A 20450-nucleotide genomic window follows, 5' to 3' on the forward strand; every position below is an offset into this window, starting at 1 on the left:
TGTAGAAGGGGAAAAATAATAAAAAAAATCTGCTTAAAAATCAAATAAAATAAAGCTTATATCCAATTCGCTTTTACCAATATAACACATGTATATATCATTAAACACCATCCATTAACATTTCCTTGTTATTATTGTAGTTAACCAAAAATTATTTACTATTTATATCACCTCTCCTCTCATCAGGCCCAAAATAATGTTTGAAGTTGCCAAAGTGGAGATACGTCCGAAGGTCTAAAGCCCACAAGGATTCCAGCTGGTGAAATAGTTCTTACCTGCGTAGCTCATAAAGTTGTTGAACGGTGTATTCTGGAAGTTGCGGAAGCCGCACATGTTACTGTTAGCCGGGGGGTCAGCGCAGGTTTTGTGGGTTGGGGTAGGGTTGGTATCATAGCAGAGGTCGCCCGTCTCGAAGGAGGGCTCCGTTTCCATGCACGGGTCGCTGCAGGAGAAGATCTCCGAGACCCCCTTAAAGACGTGGTAGAGCCCGAGGCTGTGTCCGACTTCGTGGATCATGGTGTGGGTGTGACCCGCAACGCCATAGAAGGCAGGATTCAGGACGATGCCTCCTGCGCGGACGAGAAGGAGGAAGCAACATTCAGTGGTGGGATTCAAATAATTTAACAACCGGTCCTAATGACCAGGTGGGTAGGTGGGGCTTAGTGGTCATGTGACTGTGTGGGTGTGGTCAACTCAACATCACTCAGGTCGATGGGCGCTTTGCCTTAGCTGTTACAAAAGAATAAGGGTTAACCAGAGAGGCAGTTTAGGTAAGCAGGGCCATAAAGATGAGGCTAGAAACAACACCAGAATGTTTCCTTCCTGCCTTCCTTACAGGATTAGCCCTGTAAAGCGGAAAAAAACCAAAAGAAGATTTCTTTCAACAACCGGTTTTCTGAACCTCTTAGAAAGTTAAGAACCGGTTCTCCCGAATAGGTATGAGCTGGGTGAATCCCACCACTGGCAAGGTTGTTCCATGCTTCAGAAACATTGTGGAAGCCTATATGGATTAATAATTAATAATGGAAAACTATTCTTGGAACTCTGGATGATTGGTGACATTATGGTCAATTGAAAATATGGATGTATATTACAAATTAATGGGGATTCTTTGTTCTAACTTCCGCTTTTTCTCCTTGGAGATAGGTGATATTATAATACTTTAAAGACTTATTGTTATTTGATAGATAATTATGAATTCAAGGAAATAAGGATTGTCACAAATGAAAGAATATTAATGGTAATTTGAACACATAATGCTCAATGACAGCGAAATATTCAGTTATGTTTAATGCAAAACCAGTGATGTTATTCTTAATCTTAAGAATTGATGCACCAAAACTTGTAACCGAACGACATGCTTGATGAAATGGAGGAAAGGTTTTTTCCCCCTCCTTGCTCTTGTTTTGTATGTGTTTTTTTTAAAAGAAAAAGAATAAAAATATATAATAAAAATAAAGAAAAAAGAAACATTGTGGAAGAAAAGAACACACAAATATACAAGACTTGCGTGGTGTGGTGGTCACAGGCCTACCAACAGCATTTGCAACAAACTTCCTTTGGATGGGGACAAAATGAATTGTGTGGATCCCAGTTTTTGAGGCTTGCTCCCTTGAGCCCTAAGCAATGCCTTCGCTCAGATTAGTGGTGGGATTCAAAAATATTTCACTACCAGTTCCGTGGGGGGTAGTTTGGTGGGTATGGCATGGGAAGGACACTGCAAAATCCCCATTTCCACCCCACAGTCACCCAGTTACCTTTCATGCCTAAGGTAGGATTAGAACTCACCATCTCCTGGTGATTGGCCTAAAGTCACCCATTTACCTTTCGTGCTTAAGGCAGAACTAGAATTCACTGACTCCTGGTGATTGGCCCAAAGTTTCCCAGCCAGCTTTCATAGCTAAGGCAGGACCCAAACTCCCCAACTCCTGGTGATTTGGCCCAAAGTCAACCAGTTACCATTCATGCCTAAGGCGGGACCAGAACTCACCATCTCCTGGTGATTGGCTGAAAGTCACCCAGCCAGCTTTTCATGGTTAAGGCAAAACTAGAACTCACCGACTCCTGGTGATTGACTCAAAGTCACTCAACCAGTTTTCATGTCTAAGGCGGGACTGGAATTCAGCATCTCCTGGCGATTGGCCCAAATTCACTCAGTTGGCTTTCGTGCCTAATGTGGGACTAGAACTTAACCATCTTAGCCTGGCACCTTCACCCCCTAGACCAAACTGGACCCAATTCCTGGATACCATCTCTTGGGAATATAATACTCCCAAGCGATGGGATGAGAATCCGAACGGAATCCAAATGAGTTGTGGGGTTGTTGTTTTTTTGCAACAGATTCATCCCGTATCGTAATTCGTCTTATCTTCCCCAGTTATATTTTCTTCTCCTCTTGTTCATGGCTTTGGAGTTTGGTTTTTTTCTTTTGTTTATGTTTCTCGTTCTTTCTGACGGTTGGAGATATTGGGAGAGAAGAGAGGGGGAAAAAAACCCCCCGCATCTCCCTGAACGGAGGAGATAAACATCGCAGTACAGGCTGGCACAATTTTTATCAGGGCCAAGGAGCCGAGCAGGTTGTTAAGATTCTTCTGTCTGTTTGACGGAAAGGGGTGGGTAGTTTTGTGGGGAGTGGGAGAGAAAAGGAAAGGATCCGTATATTTTTCACCGCTGTCAAAGGTCTAAATCAATTACCCCCTTTTTCCCCATTTGAAAGTGAAAGAGGGAGATCGGGGTTTTTTTTGTGTGTGCACACGTCCCGATGATAATGTATTCCAAAGTTAAGATCTGGACAACAGAACATATTTCATTTTGCTTTCTTATTAAAGAGATATTGGATTTAGAGCACGGGTGGGGGAAACGAATATGGAGAGCAGGGGCAGGGTTTTTTTCTGAGCGAGAAGGGGGCAAAGAAGGTGTCCAAACAGGAAATTAATTCTCTCTATTCTTGGGGGGGGGGGTTTCCCCCTCTTCCTTCCTTCCTTCCTTGGGAGCGGACTTCAAACTGATGGTACAATAATTAGAATTGGTGCCATCACAGATAAATTCAGTGAAGAGACTCTCCCTTTGAACAACAATTAATGGAGTGGCGTGGAATGGATGAGGAGGGAAAGGAGTGGAGTGGAATGGAATGGCATAGAGAACATGGAATGGAATGGAAAGGAATATAATAGAATAACAATTGGAATGGAATGGAATAGAATGGAATGGAATAGAGAACACGGAATGGAATAGAATAGAATAACAATTGGAATGGAATGGAATAGAGAACATGGAATGGAATAGAATAGAATAACAATAGGAATGGAATGGAATAGAGAACATGGAATGGAATGGAATATAATAGAATAACAATTGGAATGGAATGGAATAGAAGAGAAGAGAATGGAATGGAATGGAATAGAATAGAATACAGAGTAGAGTAGAGTAGAGTAGAGTAGAGTAGAGTAGAGTAGAGTAGAGTAGAGTAGAGTAGAGTAGAGTAGAGTAGAGTAGAGTAGAGTATAGAATAGAGTAGAGTGGAGTGAAGTGGAATGGAATGCAATAGATTAGAATGGAATAGAATTCTCTATTGGACAAGTGTGATTGGACACACAAGGAGTTTGTCTCTGGCATAGAAGCTCTCAGTGTACACACAAATAACAAAGTGGCAAATCAGAAGACACCAATTAATAGAAGGCAATAGGAAAGATGAGAAGGATAAAAGCAATACAGCCCTACTATATGGGCAAATATACTTAGACATATAATGACAGTGCTGTGTGAATTGGGGTTTAGCAAAGAGATGGCATGGGAGAAAAAACTGTGTCCAGTTATTTTGACACACAATGCCCTAGAGTGTCGTTGAAACCATTTATGTCCAGGATGCGAGGGGTCTGTAGATATTTTCACAGCCCTCCTTCTGACTCGCACAATATACAGGTCTTCGGTGGAAGGCAGGCTGGTTGCAATTTGTTTTGTCTGCGGTCCTAACTATCTGTTGAAGTCTCTACCTGTCCTGTTTGGTTGCTGTACTATAACCAAACAGTTATAGAGTTAACAGATTAACAGAGTTGGAAGGGACCTTGTAGGTCATCTAGTCCAACCCCCCTCCCAAGCAGGAGACCCTCCACCATTTCTGACCGATGGCAGTCCAGTCTCTTCTTGAAAGCTTCCAGGGATGAAGCTCCCACAACTTCTGAAGGCAACTTTTGTTCAATGGCTTGATTGTTCTCACTGTCAGAAAATTTCTCCTCATTTCCAGGTTGAATCTCTCCTTGGTTGGTTTCTTTCTTGATTTCTTTCTTTTTTCTTCCCCTTCCTCTCTCCCTCTCCTCCCTCCCTTCTTCTTTCTCTTTGTCTTACAAATGACAGACTCAATAATTCCTCTGTGGAACTGTATCAGCAACTCCTTGGTCAGCCTCAGCGTTAATTACACCTTTAAAGGGAGGATGAGCATCTGGCAATGTCACCAAGACATCTGATAAATCCAGCAGGAGGTGCTAGAAGAGAGCATAATGTTAATCGGTCCAAATAGCCAGCTATTGGGATTGAAATGTTCTGTACCTCTTTGGCTGTTACACAGTTAACTGGATAACAGAGTTGGTAGGGACCTTGGAGGTCTTCTAGTCCAACCCTGTGCTCAAGCAGGAGACCCTATAACATTCCAGACAAATGGCTATCCAGACTCTTCTTGAAAGCCTCCAGTGATGGAGCTGCCATGATTTCTGGAGGCAAGTTGTCCCACTGATTAATTGTCCTCACTGTCAGAAACTTTCTGATTGTATTCTAGGAGTTCTTAGTTCTCCTTTTGGTCCCTCCTGTGACTAATGTTGAAATAGAAGGTAAATGCAAGTGAGGTTGCTCTCTAAATATATTTCTCCCATCCAGTCACCCAGCTCAGCTATGTTATTAGTCAGGTCCTTAGGGATCCAGGGCAAGGCAAAACATTTTATATTTATCAGACTGAGTTGTACATCACATGAACATTTCATCTTGGAGTTTAACCCATCCTGGGAGGTCTATGGAGATTCTGAGTCATCTAGGGCAGGGGTCAGCAAACTGCGGCTCTGGAGCCACATGTGGCTCTTTCCTCCCTCTGCTGCAGCTCCATCAACAGTCAGTGCTACAATTTTGAGAGGAGCTTCCGGTGGGGGGGGAGGAAGAGAGAAGCACAGTGCACCAGGAGAAGACTCTATGGCAAGGGGAGGGTTTTCCAGTTGTCTCCACAATTGATAGGGCTTCTGGTTAGGACAGGTAGAGGAAAAAGGACGCTGTGCTAGGAAGAGGCTCTATGGCTGAACTTCCGGTCAGCTCCAGAATTGAACAGGGGGGCTTCTGGTTAGGACCTTTGCGGCTCCCGGTGGTTTCTTTTCTGCGGGAAACGGGTCCAAATGGCTCTTTGAGTGTTTGTGATTTTTCAAAAGGCAACTAGACTCTGTTTTTCCTTGACCACATTTCGCTTCTCATCCAAGAAGCTTCTTCCATTCTGATGAGTTCCGGAGTTCTCCAGAACTGAAGAAGCTTCTTGGATGAGAAGCGAGACGTCTTCGGGGGGGGGGGGGGAAGCAAAGCCCGGTTGCCTTTTGAAAAAGCACCTTTGAGCCATCCTGGGAAGAAGCATGCCAAGGTTGGCATAAAGGCTCTTTGCAAAAATTCTTCATGCCATTTGTACCCAGATAAGTTGGGTGGATCTCTTCTTCGACTTTTCCAACAATGGCTTCCCACCTCTGCTTCGGGTTTTGAGTTCCTTTATGGTGTCTTCTCTTGAGACATGCACCATATTTTTGGGAGTATAAGATGCACCTTCCTCCCCCACCCAAAAAGAGGATGAAAATTTAGGTGTGTCTTATACACTAAATGTAGCCCGCCATCCTCCACCCTTTCGCCTCTGCCTCCCAGCGGTTTACTTCCTTGCAGCAAAGGGGGGAAATGGGGCTTGCGGAGGCTGCAATAGGCTGTAACAGTCCCTGCAGCCTGAAACAACTCATGTTCGGGAAGCTGCTTAAACTGAAAGTGAAACTTGATGTTTGCTCCACATGGCAAATTGCCGGGAGGCAGAGGCAGATTTTTTTTCTTGTGCTGATCAGCACAAAGCCCCTCTCCAGCCAGGCATCGGCTTCATCGGTCGTAAGTGGGCGAAAAACAGCCCTTTTTTTGGTGCCATCGTTAGTTCAGAAGGTCACTTAAATGAACTGGACCATCTAACCACTGCACCACCGCTCTGCCTTACCCAAGTGCACCAAGGCTTCTTTGTCCCAAGGAAAGGTGGCCATGCCAGCCAGCTCTTCTTCCGAGGAATTGGCGAAGAAGATGTTGAGATGTGTTGAGCCGTTCAGGTTCAGCCTGTTTTTGAGTTCCTTGACATCTAAGTAGGCCCTGGAAGAAGAATAAGAAAGACTAGTTAGCATGCTAATGTAGCTCGTTATCATGCCTGCGTCAGGTGTATCTAACAGACCTCAACTTCTCAGTGTGTTGTAGCCTGCCAACGGCCAGCAGAGCTGGCAGCAAAGCCGGAGAGTGAGGAGGTTGGGGAGGAACCTGGGCCGGTCCTGGAGTCTGGGGAAGGCTCTGATGGGGGCTCTGTGTCAGAGGCAGAGAGGGGGCCACGGCCGTCTGACAGTTATCAGCTGCCTTCAGTGAGGCAGAAGAACAGCTGGAGCCTGTTCCCAGTGTGTGTGCATGCACAGAGTTGCCAGGCGAAGGGAACAGCTAAAGAACAGGGGTCGACTTGGGAGTAAGGCTACAGGGGGACGGTGAATGGCCCCTCCCAGAGGAAATAAAAGAGGAGTGAAAGGGGAGTGGGCTTTTGCAGGAAACAATTCATTCATTAGTTCAAGTGGTGGATTTCAAAAATTCTTCGAACCTACTCTGTAGGTGTGGCCTCCTTTGTAGGAGTGGCTTGCCATCCATGTGACCGGATGGGAGTGGCTTGCCGCCCATGTGGCTTGCCGCCCATGTGACCGGATATGAAGATGCCGATGACACTTGTCAGAACCACCTTAAATTACCTCACACATAGCACTGGCATGCATAAGAATATGATGCAAACTTGTTTTTTAAAAGGCATCTTTGGTTTGCGTTAAAACAACTTCAACACACGCAATGTTCTGATTGCACCACAAACGCAGTAGTCATCCTTACCTTTCACAGAGGCACTGAGTTTTATAAATATGAGCATGATAGTGTAGAATAATCGTATCCAAGGACCAGTGGTGGGTTTCAAGAAATTTTGGAACCTCTTCTGTAGGTGTGGCCTGCTTTCTGGGTCTACTGGTGGAACCTCTTCTAACCGGTTCGGTAGATTTGACGAACTGGTTTTACCGAATAGGTGCGAACTGGTAGGAACCCACCTCTGATTAGTTGTTTTCAGGAGTGTGGGTCCACTCTTTCCTTGCACAGCACCACATTTGGAAAATATTTACATGGCAGCTTTCCAAGATAGATAAGGTCTGTGGTCATAACTTCAGCTTTAAAAGACTGTTTGCTGAAGGTGAATGAGAGGAATTCACATTCGTTTAATAAAAGGGGTTTTGTCGGGACCAGGAATCTGCTTTGTGCTTTTTTAGGGAAGCCTAGGTCAGAACAGTGTGGTTGTTGGAACTCTTGTCTTGCCCCATCCAATCTATCTTTAGAGGATGAGTCAGAAGTCCAGGTTTTTAAGACATCCATTTGTCTGGGAGGGTCAAATTTAAGGTCTCCTGCCTTGGACAAAAGGTTTGACTAGAAGATCTCCAGGATCCCTTCCAATACAGCCCTAAGGTTGTATATTTCTTTCTATCTATCCATCCATCCATCCCTCCATCTATCCTTCAATCCCTGTATCCCTCCATCTACCTATCTATCCCTCCATCTATCCTCTATCCATCCATCCACCTATCCACCTATCCATCCATCCATCCATCCATCCACCTCTCCACCTATCCCTCCATCTACCTATCTATCCCTCCATCTATCCCTCATCTATTCAATGATCCATCTATCCATCCATCCATCTATCCATCCATCTATCCCTCCATCTATCTACCCCCCATCTATTCAACCATCCATCTATCCATCCATCCCTCCATCTCTCCATCCCTCCATCTATCCCTCCATCTATTCTCCCATCTATTCAACCATCCATCTATCCATCCATCTATCCATCCATCTATCCCTCCATCTATCTATCCCCCCATCTATTCAACCATCCATCTATCCATCCATCCCTCCATCTCTCCATCCCTCCATCTATCCCTCCATCTATCTATCTATCCCGCCATCCATCCAGGGTTGTATATTTCTATGCAGACTGCCTAATCTTTCCAGGGTTCGAATCAGTCGGCTGCAATAAGTACCACCCTTCAAATGCCTCACCCTGATAAATGGGGAACATCTACAGCCTGATGCAATGGCCCTTTGGGCAGAACGTGTTACGGGAAGTGACTGTATCAAGAAAAATGCTTCAGTGACATATGATCCTGGAACATTCCTGGAGCTGCTGATGTACTGGATCTGTCCCGCGACCACGACGGAGGAGAGATTTTTCCTAACAATCAGCCGCTTACTCACAGGTTAACAAAGAGCTGCCATGAGAAAGAAGCTCCGAGTTGCTCTTCTCATTTTACCTTATTGCTAGCGTAGGGGTGGGGGAAACACCTGAATATCAACGCCCTTCCTGTAACCGGGATTCAGCACCAACATTTAAAAATAAAGGAATATTAAAACAAAGGATGCTTGCTCCTGGGGAGGAAAGCTACGGCAAATCTAGACAGCCGACTAAAAAGCAGAGACATCACCCTGCCAATCAAAAGTGTGTCTAGTCAAGGCTGTGGTTTCCCCAGTTGCAATGGATGGCTGTGAAGGTTGGACCATAAGGAAGGCTGAGCGCCAAAGAATGGAGGCCTTTGAACTCTGGTGCTGGAGAAGACTCCTGCAAGTCCCTTGGACTGCAAGGCCATCCAACCAGTTAGTCCTAGAGGAGATCAACCCTGACTGCCCTTTAGAAGGGCAGATCCTGGAAAGGAGACTCAAAGACTTTGGAAGGACTCACTGGAGAAGATGCTGGGAAAGATGGAGGGCAAAAAAAGAAGAGGACGGCAGAGAAGGAGGTGGCTGGATGGAGTCACCAAAGCAGTCGGCATGAGCTTAAATGGAGTCAGGTGGCTGGGAGAGGACAGGAAGGCCTGGAGGAACATTGTCCATGGGATCATGATGGGTCGGACACAACTTCGCGACTAACAACAACAAAATAAAGGAAAAATAAAGGCGGCAGTTGCCATGTTCATTTCTCCCACCTCCTTGTTCAAAGAAACTTCCTAAGGGTGAGGACAATTAACCAGTGGGCCAGCTTGTCTTCACAACTTGTGGGTGCTCCAACACTGGAGCTTCTCAAGAGGAGAATGGACAGCCACCTATCTGAAATAGCCATAGCGCTTAGATGTATATACCGCTTCACGGCGCTTTACAGCCCTCTCTAAGAGGTTGATGATCGAACTCCAGACTGTGAGCAGAGTTTGCCTGCAATACTGCAGTCTAACCACTGCACCATCACGGCTCCTAATGCAACATCTGATCAGCTACACCAACAGCAATAGCACTTAAGACTTATATACTGCTTCACGGTGTTTTACAGCCCTCTAAGAGGTTGATGATTGAACTCCAGACTGTGAGCAGAGTTTGCCTGCAATACTGCATTCTAACCACTGTACCATCACGGCTCCTAATGCAACATCTGATCAGCTACACCAATAGCAGTAGCACTTAAGACTTATATACCGTTTCACAGTGTTTTACAGCCCTCTCTAAGCGGTTTACCGAGTCAGACTCTTGCCCCCCAACAGTCTGGGTCCTCATTTTACCCACCTCGGAAGGATGGGAGGCTCAGTCAACCATGAGCTGGTGAGGATCGAACTCCTGGTGGTGGGAAGAGTCAGTGTGCAATACTGCATTCTAACCATTTCATCACTACATAAGGATGGATGGATGGATGGATGGAAGGAAGGAAGGAAGGAAGGAAGGAGAAAAGGGAAGAAGAGAAAGAAGGAAGGAAGGAAGCAATAGCAGTAGCAGTTAGACTTATATACCACTTCAAGGTGCTTTACAGCCATGTCTAAGTGGGTTAGCAGAGTCAGCCTCTTGCCCCCCAAGTATCTGACTCATCTTACTCCCTTCTGTGGAATCAGACCTTCATTCTGTCTAAGCCAGTCTTGGTAACTCAACAAAGTTTCAAGCAAGAATTGTCCAATCTGAACTTGGATGCTTCGGTATGCAAAATAGACACTTAGCCATTAAGTTACACTCCCTCACCTTATAGTCATAACACCTTAGAGGCTTATGCCACCAGGCACAAACTTTTGGGCTTAGACAACCCAGAACTCTGCTGCCTACAGACTGACTTAAGCATAGTACACAGAATTGTCTGCTACAATGTCCTACCTGTCAACGACTACTTCAGCTTCAACCGCAATAATACACGGGCAAACAATTGATACAAACTCAAGGTCAACCGCTCCAAACTCGATTGCAGAAAATACGAGTTCAGCAACAGAGTGCTCAACGCCTGGAATGCTCTACCTGACTCCATTGTTACACCCTCAAACCTCAACTAAGCTTCAACCTCAAACTGTCTACCGTGGACCTCACCCCATTCCTAAGAGGTCCGTAAAAGGGGGCTTGTATAAACGCACCAGCGTCCCTTCCGTCCGTGTCCTACTGTCCCCCATTTATTTGTACTCCTTCCCTTTGTTCATTTCCACGTTTATCTTACAGCTGCTATCTTGTACCTGTTTGACAAACTAAATAAAGTTTTAAAACAAAATAAAATAGCGAAGCATTCTCCACGGAGAAGAACCAGGTTATGTGGGCTGTTTAAGGTGGAACATTTCCAAGCCAATCTGCTCCACTGCTCTGCTCTCCTGGGTTCCTCGAATTCTTTTCTGGAATTCCATCCCCAGGAGGAAATGAGAAGCTACAAGAACTGGCAAGCCACCAAGAGGTTTTTCCAGTCCTCCTCCAAGGACTCTCCAAGGAAGGGGTGGGGGGGAAACAAAGCAAGGGAGAATGAGGTTTCCACAATGCCGTGATTGCTCACACACACATTTTTCTCACTGGTTACACCAGCCTTCCTCACCGCTCCCCCCCCCCCACCTGCTGATGAAGTCATCAAGTTGGAAATAGCTTTGGGCTTGGCGTCCCCAGCCCCTTCTTTGGCTGAATCATGAAAGCTACCTCCCTAGGCAGGGAACCAAGAAGACGAGGGTATTTTCCTCGCAGGCTGGGCTTACTTCATGGAATGGTAGCTGTCTCCTGGAGATTGCAGCTCAGCTACGAATGGTCCTATTCTTTCTTTTCATTGTTATTATTATTTTATTCATTAACCTTTTGAATGCAGTGCATTGTCAGGGTATATCATTTACAGGAGAGAAGCGAAGATAATAATAATAATAATAACTCCAAGAACATCTATTAATCGAAGTAAAGAACAAAAATCTACTGAAGGCCCAACAGACGAAACAAGAATACAGAAAAGATGTGATAAAATCAAGAATGGAGAGTTGGCAGAACAAAGCACTGCATGGCCAATTTCTGGAAAAAATAAAAGATAAAGTGGACAGTGAACAAACTTGGTTATGGTTAACAACAGGTACATTAAAGAAAGAAACAGAGTCACTAATCCTGGCTGCGCAAGAACAAGCTATCCGCACAAATGCCATTAAGGCCAAAATCGAAAAATCCTCTGATGATGCCAAATGCAGACTTTGCAAAGAAGCTGATGAAACTGTTGATCACATACTCAGCTGCTGTAAAAAAATCGCGCAGACTGATTATAAATTGCGGCACAATTCAGTAGCACAAATGATCCATTGGAATTTGTGCAAAAATTATAATATTAAAACAGCAACAAACTGGTGGAAACATCAGCCTAAAAAAATCAGATGGTCAAGATCTTGTGGGATTTTCGCATACAAACAGACAAAATACTGGCGCATAATACACCAGACATCGCACTGGTTGAGAAAAACAAGGTCACAATCATAGACATCGCAATACCAGGTGATAGCAGGGTCGATGAGAAGGAACATGAAAAAATCGCGAAATACCAGGACTTAAAAATAGAAATTCAACGACTATGGCACAAACCAGCAGTGGTAATTCCAGTAGTAATTGGTACACTGGGTGATATTCCAAAAGCATTGGAATTACATTTAAAACAGTTAAAAATTGACAAAATCACCATCAGTCAAATGCAAAAAGCCGCACTGCTTGGATCTGCACGCATATTACGAAAATACGTTACGACGTCCTAGGCCCCTGAGTGGGGCCCGACTAGTAACCAATGCCAAATCCAGCAAAACAACTGGCCGCTGTGATACAATTCTGTTATAATAATAATAGTAATATCCATATACATGTAGCAGTAACAACAGTAGTAATGTAACTTTGGAGATTCACTCCGGAAAATAAAAATGTTTTGATCTAATCGTGTCATTGCTTTCACAAGTCAAATGGAGACATCAAATTGGATTGGAAGATGTGGATCAATTTGCATGAGCTAATGGACTCCTGTGTAACAGAAGGATACAATCAAGACCAAGGGAGGTACTAACACCACTCTATACAGCCCTAGTAAAACCACACCTAGAGTACTGCATCCAGTTTTGGCCACCACACTATAAAAAAGAGGTTGAGACTCTAGAAAAAGTACAGAGAAGAGCAACCAAGATGATGAGGGGACTGTTGCCTAAAACATACAATGAACGGTTGCAGGAACTGGGCCTGGCTAGTCTAGGTAAGAGTAGGACCAGGGGACACAGGAGAGCAATCTTCCAATATTTGAGGGGCTGCCTCAGAGAGGAGGGGGGCAAGCTATTTTCCTGAAGGCCAGACAAGGAATAATGGATGGAAACTGATCAAGGAGTGATTCAACCTAGAAATAAGGAGGAATTTTCTGACAGTGAGAACAATCAACCAAAGGAACAGAAGTTGCCTTTGGAAGTTGTGGGAGCTTCATCCCTGGAGGCTTTCAAGAAGAGACCGGACTGCCGTCTGTCAGAAATGGTGTAGGGTCTCCTGCTTGGGTGGTGGGGTTGGACTAGATGACCTACAAGGTCCCTTCCAACTCCGTTAATAAGGCAGAAAAACAGAGTCCACTTTCTTTTTTCCAGGGATGCCAAAGAGAGGGGAAATTGGCCGGATGATCTTGGCATCAGTTGAAGCTCAGACTGATTTCATGGAGAATTTTAATCATGAATACTTTATTGTCGCTGGTTTCCTTATTCTATTTGAAGGAACAGAAGGAGTTGACTCACAGATCAGGGCAGAACAAGCTGCTAACATGCACCGGCAGGGAAAAAGGGGGAGAAAAACTTTCTATCAGCCTCCAAGAATCAAACACCACCCTTCCCTTTCGTGAAGTTAACATTACTACATCTTTTGGTCTCGTCTCAAAGCAAGAGATTTCTTCCTGGCCTGGAAATAACTTCACAGGTCTCCCTTCTTTTTCATCAGGCTGTTCTATCTTTTGGCGAACGTCTTCTATTAATAGCCTTCCTTTGGGTGGCTATTAAAAAACACAGAAGTTTTGATCAAGAGCAAGGGAAAGTCTCTCCCTCTCTCTCCCTCCCTCTCTCTCTCTCTCCCTCTCTTGTTTTTTTTTTTTTTTTACATTTTTATTTTAGTAAAAGTACTATAAGCGCCCGAAGGCAAGCTGTTGTGAGATCACACAGCTTGAAGGTTTTTCCTGTCTCGGAAGCCGGACGAAATGACGCCATCGAAAACAATTGCCAAAACAGGATGGGAAACTCTAAGCTAAATCTGGGAGGGTCACATTGGGGCGGGGGGGACTTCAGTCTATATGGGGCTTATGGGTCAGGATATGATTCTACCCGTTTGCAAAATCTCAATTTTACCCCTCCTGTTGAAAATATGTAAGAAGCCCAGGTCTACTTCGATTGCTGGATCGATAGTCACAATTATGACAGGGGCTCGGTCACTGGAAGTTTTTAAGAAGAGAGTGGATAGACCAGGGCTCGGCAACCTGCGGCTCCGGAGCTGCATGTGGCTCTTTCATCCCACTGCTGCAGCTCCCTGTTGCCAGTTGGTGCCACAATTTTGAGAGGAGCTTCCGGTTAGGGGAGGAAGCACAGCGCAGCAGGAGGAGACTCTATGGCAAGGGGCGGTTGGCTCCACAATTGATAGGGCTTTCGGTTAGGACAGGTAGAGGAAAAAGGATGCCGCGCTAGGAGGAGACTCTATGGTGGGGGGATTGGACTTCCGGTCGGCAGAGGAAAAAGGACGCACAAGGAGGAGACTCTATGGTGGGGGAACCAGACTTCCAGTTGGCAGAGGAAAAAGGACGCTGTGCTAGGAGGAGACTCTATGGTGGGGGAACCAGACTTCGGGTCGGCTCCAGAATTGAATGGGGGGCTTCCGGTTAGGACCTTTGTTGCGTGTTTAAGGTTGACGGTCCCTGGGATAGACATTTGTCTGGAATAATATAGGATTTCCTGCCTGAGTAGGGGGTTGGATTAGAAGACCTCCAAGGTCCCTTCCAAGTCTGTTATTCTCTATTCTCTTCCCCCCCCCCCATGAAAATGGAGCAGTCTGGAAGGAGGCAAAATGCTCCTGATCTATGACAGCAGTCTTCCAATATTTGAGGGGCTGCCAAAGAAAAGAGAGAGTCAAGTTATTCTCCAAAGCACCTGAAGGCAGGAGAAGAAACAACGGGTGGAAACTCATCAAGGAGAGAAGCAACTTAGAACTGAGGAGAAATTTCCTGACACAACAATTAAGCAGTGGAGCAGAAATTGTCTTCGGAAGTGCTTCATCACTGGAGGTTTTCAAGAAGAGATTGGATAACCGTTTGTCTGAAATGGTAGAGGGTCCCTTGCTTGAGCAGGGGGTTGGACTAGAAGACCTTCAAGGTCCCTTCCAACTCTGTTATTCTGCTATCTCTTGGATTTCTGACCCTCACCATCTGGAGGAGGAGGGAATTGTCCCAGTGAAAGCTCATTTTTAATATAAGACCTTGGCTGAAGAGAACAGCCAGAGGATGATGGACAGCTTACCTCTCTTCCCCACCCCCCAAAAGGATGTTCAGGAACAGTATAATTCATAAAATGATACTCAGGTTTTTCTGCCTTAGCACGAAATATCTATAGAAGAGGTTTTTGGGACAAAAATGATTTTTTTTGGAGGGTGTGGAATCTCTATCTAAAGATTCTGTTTTGGACCTCTGCTCACAAGAATCCCTTATGCCACCAGGCTTGAAATTTTGGGCTTCTGGAACTACACTGTCTAAGGCCTGACTTAAGCATAGCACACAAAATTGTCTGCTACAATATCTCACCTGTCAACGACTACTACAGCTTCAACCTCAATAATACAGGGGCAAACAATTGATGCAAACTCAAGGTCAACCGCTCCAAGCTCGATTGCAGAAAATACGACTTCGGCCACCGAGTGGTCAACGCCTGGAATGCTCTACCTGACTCCGTTGTTACATCCTGAAACCCCCCCACAGCTTCAACCTCAAACTGTCTCCCATGGATCTCACCCCATTCCTAAGAGGTCCGTAAAGGGGGCGTGCATAAGCGCACCAGCGTGCCTTCCGTCCCTGTCCTACGATCCCCATTTATTTGTACTCACTTCCTGTGTTAATGTCCATGTTTATACATAGCTGTTATCTCATACATGTTTGACAAATGAATGAATGAATGAATGAATGAATGAAAGAAAGAAAGAAAGAAAGAAAGAAAGAAAGGCAGGCAGGAAGGAAGGAAGGAAGGAAGGAAAGGCAGGAAAGGAAGGAAGGAAGAAACTAAGAAAGAAAGAAGGGAAGAAAGTTCTTAAAATGCAAGCAAACTCTGGAGCTAGAGCAAGGAAATTCTTCTCCACTGATCTCTCCCCCAGAAACCCAAGGAATAATTGGAGTTTTTCATCTCGCCATCTATCAAACCTCAAAAGGCTCACGATGGCCTTTGCCAACTCCTAATTTTTATGGCTTCGTTGCAGGCTGTGCCAAAGCTTTCTTGAATCGCCACCAAGTCACACAGGAGTCCGAATAATAGTTACGGCTGAGACAGATTCCTTATGGTTTAAAAACGATGTGCCATCCATCAAAACCAAGTTAATGGAGCAGCAAAGGCTTTTAAAAGCAGGCAACCGTTATGAATCCGTGTCCCTGGACACATCTCGTTCTTGATACGATTCTCAGATGGTCATTCCAGAAAAGTACAGATCCATCCGCTTTTTCATGTTCCTCCAGCTTTTATCGGCTCGGCTTGAGTTTATTGCCGGCATAAACTACTCACAAAAAGAACCGAGAATGCTTAACTCTCTAGGGTACACTTCTGTTCCAGTCTCCGCAGGGATAATATTACTAAGACAGAATGAGGTAGGAGGAGCAGGTGAAATGAGAAACTAATGTGAGCCTTGGTGAAAAGCCAAGCTGTTTTCAGAACAATTTATCGGTGCGGTCACCAAGAATTGAAAATGACTTGGTGGCACATAATTCATCCAAATAAAAAAAACAAAAAAACAATCAGTCTCCCAAAACTTAGCTAACAAATAGCATCATCCCATTTTTATGGAGGGACCAGCATCAGAAGTGGTACTTAAGTATCATTAATAGCAATAGCACTTAGATTTATACGCTGCTTCATAGTACTTTTACATCTCTCTCTCTAAACGGTTTACAGAGTCAGCCTTTTGCCCCCCAACAATCTGGGTCCTCTTTTTACCCACCTCAGAAGGATGGAAGACAGAGTCAACCTTGAGGCTGGTGAGATTTGAACTGCTGGCAGTGGGCAGAGTTTGCCTGCAATATTGCATTCTAAACATTGCGCCACAACAGCAGATAGATAAGATAGATAGATAGATAGATAGATAGATAGATAGATAGATAGATAGATAGATAGATAGATAGATAGATAGACAGACAGACAGACAGACAGACAGACAGACAGACAGACAGACAGACAGACGGGTGGGTGGATGGATGGAGATAGATAGACAGACAGACAGACAGATCGATAGCAATAGTACTTAGATTTATATACCGCTTCATAGTGCTTTTACATCTCTCTCTAAATGGTTTACAGATTCAGCCTCTTGCCCCACAACAATCTGGGTCCTCATTTGACCCACCTTGGAAGGATGGAAGGCCGAGTCAACCTAGAGCCTGTCAGGATCGACCTGCTCGCTGTGGGCAGAATCAGTCTGAAACACTGCGTTCCAACCACTGGGCCACCACCACTCTGGTGGAACATTGTGGAAACCAGGACAATGGTAGCACAGTGGTTGGAATGCAGTATTTCAGGCTAATTCTGCTGACTGCTAGGGGTTCGATCCTGACCAGCTTAAGGTTGACTCAGCCTTCCATCCTTCTGAGGTTGGTAAAATGAGGACCCACATTGTTGAGGGCAATAGGCTGACTCTTAGAGGAGCACTGTGAAGTGGTATATAAGTCTAAATGCTAGTGCTATTCTATTCTATTTATTCCTTTCCATTCCATTCTTCCTATTCCTATTCCTATTCCTATTCCGATTTGATTCGATTCTTCTATTCTATTCCATTCCATTCCATTATTCCTATTCTATTCTATTCTATTCTATTCTTCTATTCTATTATTTTCTATTCCATTCCATTGTTCCTATTCCTATTCTATTCAATTCTTCTATTCTATTCTATTCCATTCCATTATTCCTATTCCTATTCCATTCCATTCTATTCTTCTATTCTATTCTATTCCATTGTTCCTATTCCTATTCTATTCAATTCTATTCTATTCCATTCCATGGTTCCTATTTCTATTCTATTCTTCTATTCTATTCTTCTATTCTATTCCATTCCATTGTTCCTATTCCTATTCTATTCTTCTATAATTCTATTATTCTATTCTATTCTATTCTATTCTATTTTATTCTATTATTCTATTCCACTCCACTCCATTCTAGTATTGCCCATTCCTTGGTTGTTAAGCAAATAACTGCAGCCATTAAGCAAAACATATAGTCGTTAAGCAAATCTGGCTTCCCCCACTGATTTTGCTTGTTGAACATTGGTTGCAAATGTGGCCACACAACCCCGGGATTCAGTGCAACTTCCACAAATACATGTCAGTTGCCAGGCGTGACATGCTGCAGCCATGGTGAGAATGAGAAATGGCCACCCATCCCTTATTCGTGCTGCTGCACCTTCAAACGGTCACTCAACAGACGGCTGCAAACCAAGGACCACCCTGTAGCACATGCACAGGTGGGATACGCGTGACTTGAAGATGCTTACCTGTTAGGCGAATCGGGATCAAAGCAGGTCTTCGTGACGTCCGTTATATCCGGATTGCAGCAATCCCCACCGTCGAAGTTGTACTTCTCTGAGTTGCAATCCATGTCACAAACGCCGTTCTGCTTCTTCTTGTGGAAGGAAAGTTGGCGCACGTGGCGGCAGTCTCCCCCGTCAAAGCCGGTCAGCGTATGATTGCACTCCAGATCGCAGCTCTCGTCCCCAATCTTGCTGATTTCGCAGTTGGCCAGGATGAGGCGGTCGCGGAGGAAGGAATCGTTGATCTCCAGCACCTCTATTTCCCACGAGATGTTGTACGGGCTGAAGGCGTCGTTGAGCTGCCGGTGCTGGAACTCGATCTGTTGCTGGCTGATGGTCGGGTTGCGGTGACGGTCGTCGTAAATGTTCACCACGCGGTAACGGACCACCTTCCTGTGGCGGAAGGTGGGGATCTGGTTGTAGCTGGCGATGACCTCCATGTTGTCGCAAACTGTTTGGCCACAGAGAGGAGGCGCCAGGCTGGTATCCAACAGGTAGCCAGAGTGGAAAGTGAACTCGGTCAGAGGAAGACGTGGGCTGTCTTTCATGGGAGACCAGCGGCTTTTCACATTCACCAATGTCTCCTGAAACACTAGCTGAGGTAGAGGAACATCTACTTCATGAGCCACCAGAGTCATGTCCAGCAGTATCTCCTTCTGGGAACGGACTGTTCTCCAAAGGCTAAAATGTTCAATGTACCCTCGGTAATTTTGGTTCAGGGTGTTGCCGCCCAGCATTAGGATCTTACATTTCAAAGTCAAAGGGCTGAAGATACTCCCTACTTGTTCTCTGCTGGACGCCACCTGGGCCCCATTTACGTACATCTTCATCAAACGTCCGTCATAAGTGATGGCGAGGTGAACCCACTGATTCGGAAGGTAGCTATGGTGATCCGTGATGGTGGTGACTCTCCGGGCACGGTCAGTCTTCAGTGAGAAGAAGTAGCGAGGATCTCTGTTACCTTGGTCACTGACGTTGTTAATTCCCAAAACCCATCCTCGGTCCAGGGTGGTGTAAGAACATTTGTCGTATAATCCTGAGTGTCCCCAACACACACAGAAAAGAAAAAAGGAAAGAAAGGAGAAGAGAGTGAATACAAGGGAGCATCACATCATGATATGATTAATTTGGACCAGAAGTGGTCAATCCTAGATTCAACCAGAGGTGGGTATTCAGCCGGTTCGGACTGGTTCGGGCGAACTGGTAGCTCCAATGATCAGTTGGCCATGCTCACCCGCCCCCACCGTATCCTGTCCTTTATTTCCTGCTTTCTAGCTCATCTCAATCGTGCAACACAGCTGATTCTCCACCTTACTGTTCTACTTACCATTGCTGACTTGGAAAGTGAGCAACTGAGCTTGTAAACACTCCATTTTTCAGCACTTTGCCCATGCAATCCCCCAACCGGTTGTTAAACCGGCCCCACTGGATTCGGACCTTGTTTCTCGGCACTTAACTTGAGCCCATCCATCCCTGCAACACCCAGCAGAAAGTTGTCTCATGCCAGCGTCACGAGAACTCTCATTCATGCCCCTTGAAGTATACGCTTAACGTCAATCCATTCAACCAAATCCTCATTATCAAACGATTCATTCGCGAAATTCTCAGAACCTTCCCAAAACGTGTGGCAGTTCCTGGAATTCTTCCGCACAAATCCGCGCGAGAGAAGGGAGGAATATAAGCTGCTTATCCATGCGCAAGAGGGAGAAGATGTTTCATCTCACGTTACCAAACACTGTACGAAGAAAACTATGAGTAAGGTTTTGAGCATTTCCCAGAAAGGATCCCTGGGAACTGATTTGAGAATCTCTCATACTGATGCAGGGGCTTACAGCTAGTTATATTGCCAGTCGTCATCCAGACGGGTTTAGAAAATCTACTTGCCCAGTGCTCTTTGAGCCCGTACGCCAGGGATGTCAAACTCAATTTCATTGAGGGCCGCATCAGGGTTGTGTTTCATCTGGGGGGGGGGCATGGCCGGGAGGGGGCATGGCCAGCTCGATGTCACTCATCGAAGCTCCATTTTCAGCCGCAATGGCCTCCTGCAACCCTCTCCCAGTAAAAATTGAGCCCAGAAGGCATGAACGTGGCCTTTCCAAGCTCTATTTTCACTTGCAGAGGGATGCAGGAGGCAGCCACAGCCTAAAACAGAGCCCAGGCAGGCCACA

At 45.2% G+C, this 20450-nt stretch overlaps 1 protein-coding gene across 1 annotated transcript in view; it reads right to left on the minus strand.

The window, feature by feature from the left end:
• Positions 1–234: 234 nt before the first annotated feature.
• LOC106550796 (pappalysin-1-like) overlaps positions 235–20450 on the minus strand; it is a 41528-nt gene continuing 21312 nt past the window's right edge. Inside the window, exons 2-4 of the mRNA XM_087707618.1 lie at positions 18247–19318; positions 6212–6357; positions 235–569 (exon numbers count right to left, since the gene is read on the minus strand). Of these exons, the coding sequence (XP_087563744.1) occupies positions 235–569; positions 6212–6357; positions 18247–19318 (1553 nt within the window). The remainder of the gene's footprint in view (positions 570–6211; positions 6358–18246; positions 19319–20450) is intronic.

This window comes from Thamnophis sirtalis, unplaced genomic scaffold (genome assembly GCF_051295495.1).
Source record: "Thamnophis sirtalis isolate CommonGarterSnake01/CBP01778 unplaced genomic scaffold, rThaSir2_p1.2 scaffold_2, whole genome shotgun sequence".
NCBI classification, from domain to species: Eukaryota; Metazoa; Chordata; class Lepidosauria; order Squamata; family Natricidae; genus Thamnophis; species Thamnophis sirtalis.